We start from the raw sequence: 7,245 nt of genomic DNA, 5'->3' as shown, positions 1-7,245 counted from the left end.
AACTTGGGACCTCGATTCCGATCATCTCCCTGTCGCTGCTTCCAGCGGATACGGTTTATATCAACATCAGTTCCGCACCTTACGAGAAGCTATTACTGATTGGACTCTCTTTACCGCTCGTGTCCATAATTCCGTTGACCTAACTACTCCGTTGTCATCATCTGCAGACATCGTTAGGGGTGTTAGTATCTTCACCAACGTCATCGCAGATTCCTGGCGCAAATCCACGACATTCACCAGAGATCCACTCTCTACTCAGGCTACTCCAGTTTTGTACATTTTAACACGACTTGTGCGTTGGGCTTGCCGGCGATGGCATCGCTCCAGATCGCCCATCCACCGGGGAGACTGGATGTTCCTTCAGCGTCACCTTCATCAATACCTACACCGTGAACGAATCCACCAATGGGATCGCAAACTTGGCCAACTGACAGAGCTTGATCCTACATTTGGAAGATTGCTCGTAACTTAAATCAACGACAACAGCCTACTATGACGGCCATTAATAGCTCTGCAGGCCCAATTATGGATCCCCAGAGGCAGGCTGAGCTTCTAGCCGATCATTCTTACGATCAGTTTCAACCAAACAATGATCTCCATGACGCTGTTACAGAACAGATCGTCGATGCTGCTTTCCAACGTATATATATATACAGGGTGTCATTTTAATGGCGCCCACGGACCACGGAAACTTATAGAGGACATCAAAACAAACCACTTTTCTTAGTAACGTTTTTCTCGTTGGAGCATCGTTTCGGCGCTACAGTCGTTCAAAAAAGCCTGTTTTGCCGCCTGAATGCTGGCAACCACACACAACATTTGATTGCATTTGTGACGTCATATCCCGTCTTGAAGCAATGCGTTCCAGGGTTGCCAGGAATATACACATTCTGTGAAAAATGACATAGCTTAAATCAGCCACATTATGTACCGTAGAACAAAATGAGAAAACACGTTCTGTAACCTAACAGGAAGTAAACAAACGATACGAAAAATGGTAGAAAGAAAATAGAATTCAAGTGGAAGTGGTCATATCAAATTTTGTCTCAGCTTACATGTCAAATATTTGCAAATCTAGTTACCAAGTTGGCATCTACAATTTAGTTTATTCACTTCGTCCTTCTGATACTAGTTGTCTGTGACACACTGAACAGATGACAAAATAGAAATGAAAGAACTCAGAATTCCAAAAGTAAGCAACACATAATATAATGTATATTCAGGGCATTATGAGGCAAGCGGCAAGAATGGTTGAAAATACAGGGATATAAGTAGTAGTAATACAAGCTCTCCGACGACCGTGTTTATCTATGCACCGGATACACATGTAATAGTTTGCAGCTGTGAACAGGACAGTATATTCGCTACTGATTCATCATTAGATTGTTACTGTGGTTGTACGTGTTTTAGCAGTAATGTAACAACGTGAACCTCGGACACTTCCGTTATCAGCACAAAAGTACCACAAGGCATCTGGACACAATCCTGTAGATATCAATCTTGCAACGAGATTTGCAAATATTTGACATGTGGATGGGCGTAAACAGCAACACGTAAGTTGTAAGTCCAATAAAATTTATTGTTGTTGATATTTGACATGTACGCTGAGACAAAATCCGATATTGACACTTCATTTTGAATCAGTTCTTTACAATTTCTCATATCCTTGGTTCACTTCCGCCTTCCACTAAGATGACTGCTGATCTTCTGGCTGGTAGGCTATGATGTTCGGTCTACTGAAGGCGTTTCTCGCTTCGTTTTACAGCTAATAATGTGGTTGGTAGTTTGTCATTTTTAAGATAATTTGTGTGTTCCTTGCAACCCTACCGTGCGCTGTTTCGCCGCGGGAAATGACGTCACAGATACGATCAAATGTTGTGTTGGGTTGCCAGCATCCAGGCGGCAAAACGGTATTTTTTGGACGGCTATAGCGCCGAATCGACGCACCAACGAGAAAAATGTTACTGAGAAAAGTTGTTTGTTTTGATGTCCTCTATACGAATCTGTGGTCCGTGGGCGCCATTAAAATGACACCCTGTATATATAAACCTGGTTTAACCTTTCTTTACACCCAGCAAGCCCTGAGATAATTCTGAGTCCTTGTTCTACGACTGATAAGCAGTTAGCACGTATGGGTAAACTTTTGCCGTCCACCTAATTGCAGGGTTTAGTGTGTTGAACGCAGCCAGTGCCAGTACTCCGCTGTGCTGTGCTCCTATGTTGTTGTGGTTAACGTTGCAATTTAGATTCCACCATTGTTACGATATGTTGCAAGGTTTGCTTGGATCTTTCGATTCCTTCAGTGGTTACGATATGTTTCAAGATTTGTGTGGATTTTTCGATTCGTTACGATATGTTCCAAGATTTGTTTGGATCTTCCGATTCCTCCAGTGGTTACGATATGTTCCAAGATTTGTTTGGATCTTCCGATTGTTTCCAAATCAATAAGTGAATCCGAAAGTATTTTTAGTGTTGATCACGAAGATGACGTTCGTATTTTCTCATCACGTCAGGATTTTTCACAATTTCACAATAAAAATTATCATATTTGCCATTCCATTACGTGTATTACAGAACGCAATAAAATAAATTTAAACAAAGGACATTTCGGATGTTTACAAACCAATAGGTGATTCTGGAGGTATTTGGAATTCTGATCATGCACGTGACATATATTTCTTCCCATCACGTCAGGATTTTCCCCTACATCATGATTTTTCTCCACGTCATTAAGTTCAATCAACACACTACATTATATATAACATTGAGTTTTAGACATTTTGTGAAGGAAATTTTTATGAGAGATTTCGAAAATGGCATTTACGTAATCAAAGTTTACAATTTTAATATGAATGTGTCTTGTGAAGATGGAAGGTGGATTAAATGCGTACTATTCTATGTGCATTTATAGTTCAAAAATTGGAGGATTTGTATTGTAGAAAAACAATATTTTTCCATCATCTAAACAGAGCCATCTATTGAGGAAATCATGGAACTACACATTCTATTGTGAAATTAAGGCAGTTAAATTTCTGAAAAACTACACGTGATGAGTAAAAATGGATTTCATTTTTGTAATCAGCATGCTGAAATTATTCAGGGGCAACAGTCATCTGTGAGTCATCCAAACCCATGCAGGCCTGTGAGCTACGACAACAATACCTTGAGTATTGTTGCCACAACGCAATAGTTCTTACATATAGATCTTGTATTGTTGTATGTCACAGTATGCACGATCGTGGCTTGGTGCGCTCGGAAACATTCGGCCGTTCTCGCTGTAACGTAGACTAATGTAGCAGAGCGACGTTGGGCTGTATTCTGTCCCAGGAGTCTGTGCAGCAAGCGAACAAAAATGAGTCCTCTGCGCAAGTAGGACTCAAGAGGGCTCACCAATGATCGCGTGAGATAGGACATGAACAAACAACAGTTCACATGAACAATATATCCAATTTCAGGACGAAATTTCGATTTTGATTCAAGCTTAGTTAACTTTCTGCGGTACTTCGGTTGCCCAACGTGTACTTCCTCAGGACTACACCGCAAAACCACAACCGCGGGGGTGGGGGAGGGAGGTGAGAGTGCAAACTCTGTGGGTGGGGAAAGCCTTCCCAACAATATTGGACTGCAATCACGGGAAATGGCTAAGAGTAGAAGTAAACAAGTATGGATTTTTAGTTTCTACATACGGTCACCACAATAACTTACCGGCAACCAGGATCACGCACGGAACGGCCGGATTGCATATAATGTAAGGATACCCTTTGCGGTGTAGATCATGCAGGTGAATGATTTTAGCAAAGCATATGGTGTGTCCAGGGATGACACCGAGACGAAAACAGCTGTATCGACCCTTGCCAATAAAAGGGCAAGTACTAGAGGACATGTGTCAAATGTAGATTCTAGGTGATACGGATAAGAGATCGATATTTCCCTTCGAAATTGTAGTTGAAATATGGAAAATGGTAGGACTGCAACAAAATATTCTGCATTTGTAATGACGTCAATCCTAATAGGTGGCACTATTTTGAAATTTCAGGGAGTGTCATTGACTAAACTGTAGATGCTCGGTTACTACGAGAGTATTTTCGACATTTATTTGGGCGGAATTATGTTGTTTTATTGTGTGTGAAATTTTACAGGCGTAATTGAAGAAATGAATTTCAATGTCAATGTTATTATTTACTTGAGTGTTTCTTTTAGTGTGTGTGATATAAAAACGAATATTGGTGGTAGCAAAGTTTAGGAAAAACAGGATAACTCGTGGACCACTGCGTAGATACCTATGGTATTTGGATCGTAAGCTGTAGCTCTCCCATGTCTCAGATAGTCTCAGAGAAGGTCCATTATATACAAAACTTAGACAAAAGTTTCGCAGGTTCGGTGATCCCCGTAGAGTTAAGCAACACGCAACGTAGTGAAGCTAGTATCGTTGACTGTACACTTACAATTAAAAGTAGGTATCGATCAGTCAACTTACTCTTGAAGTTTGATGAAGTGGAATCCATATACCCCCCTGGAATCGAACACGGAACACCTTGATTACAAGGCGACAGCGTTCACGACCGAACTGGGCTAAGTCCCATTGAACAGTATCAGTATCAGAAAAGATTGGAATGGAATGCAGAAGTGCCTGATTCGTCTAACGATGATATCAACACGAAACGAGGTGAGGTCTCGTCCCGTGAACGTTTTAATTCCCGATCTCCTCTGCAGTTGCCAATGCCATCCTAGTTTCCGTTTTGAGTCTCGAAATCATATTAAACGCACGGCCATCAAAATAGGCGGCTGGGCAGAATTGCGCTGGTACCACATGTGGGAAAAGCAAAGCAAGAGCTAGACAAAAGTCGTTGGTTCCAGCGCACTGTGTGGCGACGTCAACCTGGCTGCGTTGCCAAGTCCGTGCGTCAGACCGACATCTCTTCGGGGCACTTTCGAGTCCCATGGTGTGAACTGAAAGTTCGTTGCAGACTCCAGAAATGGAGTCCCATATCTACAACTCTACAACGAGATCTTTCATTCTAGCAAACCTCCGAAAACATGGGGTTGTGCTACAATGTGGCAACAGCGCGAACTTCTGCCACACGTCTAATTTCATGGCCGTGCGTTTAGTTGTCCCATTTGCTCCGAATAACTGTCGTAAGAGTAAATCTGTTTGATATTTAACTTGTGATGCTTCTCCGGCCTTTTATCAACATACGTTTCCTCATTTGTATTGCAGGTGACTTTACAGTACAATCTATTTAATGACTGTAATTGTTATTGTCATGTAGAACTAGTTTTATTCAATTGTAATACCAAGAATTGCTATGTAATTAAGAAAATGGAATATGTACTTACAGGACATGGCATTCACGTGGTGCATCCTTCTCACGCTGCTCTCCACACCCTTCTCCATGCTTCGCACGATGCGTAGATCGGAAGAGGAGGCCGATCCCACGTATGAGAAGGCATGGAACACTCCGCCACCGGGGTACATGTGGCACGGGGACATCTCTGAGGAAGGCTGTAACTGCTGGAACACGACTGACTACGGTGGGGAGCTGGAGGTGGAGTGCAGGTGCGTTGGGGGAGAACTTGGAACGGTCCCCGAAGATCTGTACCCAGGAGTCCAGCGTCTGTAAGTACATAGGAAAATACATTTTATGTAGTTAAAAGTTGCAATGCAAGATGATAGAGGTTGCATACAAAGTAAAGGTTACGCGAGCGTGAACACACCGAAAAGATGTTGTGTCAAAACAACACATACGATAGTCCCAGGACTCGCAGCAGATCCATACTACATTTTAGTCAACGTTTAACCTCAGGGGTGTTAAAAATAACACTGATAAATGTTTATATTCAACGTCAGTTTAACTCCTCTGAGGTTAATCGTTGATCACAATGTGGTGTTGACCTCCTGGGACCACGGTCTGTCGATTTGCTACCAACCATTTTTAAAGTACAGAACTAAATACTGGTAGTTGGCGCAAGGTCAGCCGAGAGAAGCAACCAGCAGATACCTCCTAGAGGCTTCCTTTCAACCCGTACTTGAAAAGTGTCCTCATTTTCTAACAACTTCAGGTTTTAACAATGCGTGCACTGAAAAAGACAAATTTAACTTTAAAAGTGCTAAAATAACACATATAACTGGCTGTCATCAACACTTTTTTAACACCACTGAGTTCAATCGTTGGCTCAAATGTGGCATGGACTTCCTGGTACCACTGTCTGGTGCCACCTTAACACCATTTTTGTTCTACAGCATGGTATAATTTCATTAGAAACTAATTATACTACTGGAAATCAGGTAGTTACTACAGTACCAATCTCGAATTAAGATCGTAATGTCTAAAACTGTTGCCTTGTAATCAAATAGTTCCGTATCCATGTGACAGTTTTAAAATCATTACAAATCTACTAGAATTCTACAATGTTCTTTCCAATTAAGGAATTACGAAGAACATTCTACATAAACTTACAAGGGAACGTAATGTTATGGTGCCCTTGAAAAAGCCATATTGGACGGTAGCGCACGGCGAGACTGAACACGTTAACTGCCAACGCAGCTTATATATTGCTGCTTTCTTCAGCATCCGTCTGTAAGGCAACACAAGCGACCACATTTTGTGTGGGGGGGACACCACCGTGTGTGTTCCATGAAAACGAACATCGTCACGACAGTGTTACAGACATCGAACCCCACATTAAACTAGCTGCAGACGCAATTCCGATTAGCCTAGATGAGCATAAAGTGGAGTTTAACAAACAAGACAAAAAAAAAAAAAAAGAACAATAGGCTAGCGGCATCTTACAGTCCCCACACATTTAGACAAAGCTGTAACGTCAATACTGTTTACCAGCAGAATCGTTCTTTTCAGATTAATACACTTACTCATAATGTAACCGGCCTACGTGGCGGGGTGGTTAGCACAGCGCGCTACGACGCAAGGGGTCCCACGTTCTAATCCCGACCTGGGCATGGGTGAGTGTCCCTTCATCATTGTGTCATTTCATCATCATCAATCATTCTCATCGTCGCGATTGGCTAAAAGTTCCAGAAAAGCTACACTAAATAACATGAATCAAATCATATGTATGTACACTGTAATGTTGCCCTAATTTGGTTAGATATAACGAATCCGTTCTCTCTCTCTCTCTCTCTCTCTCTCTCTCTCTCTATATATATATATATATATATATATATATATATATATATATACACATATACACACACACACACACACACACACAAACACACTGGCGTTC

At 41.7% G+C, this 7,245-nt stretch overlaps 1 protein-coding gene across 1 annotated transcript in view; it reads left to right on the top strand.

The window, feature by feature from the left end:
- The first annotated feature begins 5,405 nt into the window (after window positions 1-5,405).
- The window catches only part of LOC145985576 (follicle-stimulating hormone receptor-like), a 193,078-nt gene continuing 191,238 nt past the window's right edge, over window positions 5,406-7,245 (top strand). Inside the window, exon 1 of the mRNA XM_083119646.1 lies at window positions 5,406-5,617. Coding sequence (XP_082975772.1) covers window positions 5,406-5,617 — 212 coding nt within the window. The remainder of the gene's footprint in view (window positions 5,618-7,245) is intronic.

Source organism: Lepisma saccharinum, chromosome 3 (genome assembly GCF_977018435.1).
Source record: "Lepisma saccharinum chromosome 3, izLepSacc3.1, whole genome shotgun sequence".
Taxonomy (NCBI): domain Eukaryota; kingdom Metazoa; phylum Arthropoda; class Insecta; order Zygentoma; family Lepismatidae; genus Lepisma; species Lepisma saccharinum.
This window is presented reverse-complemented; position numbering and strand designations above follow the sequence as displayed.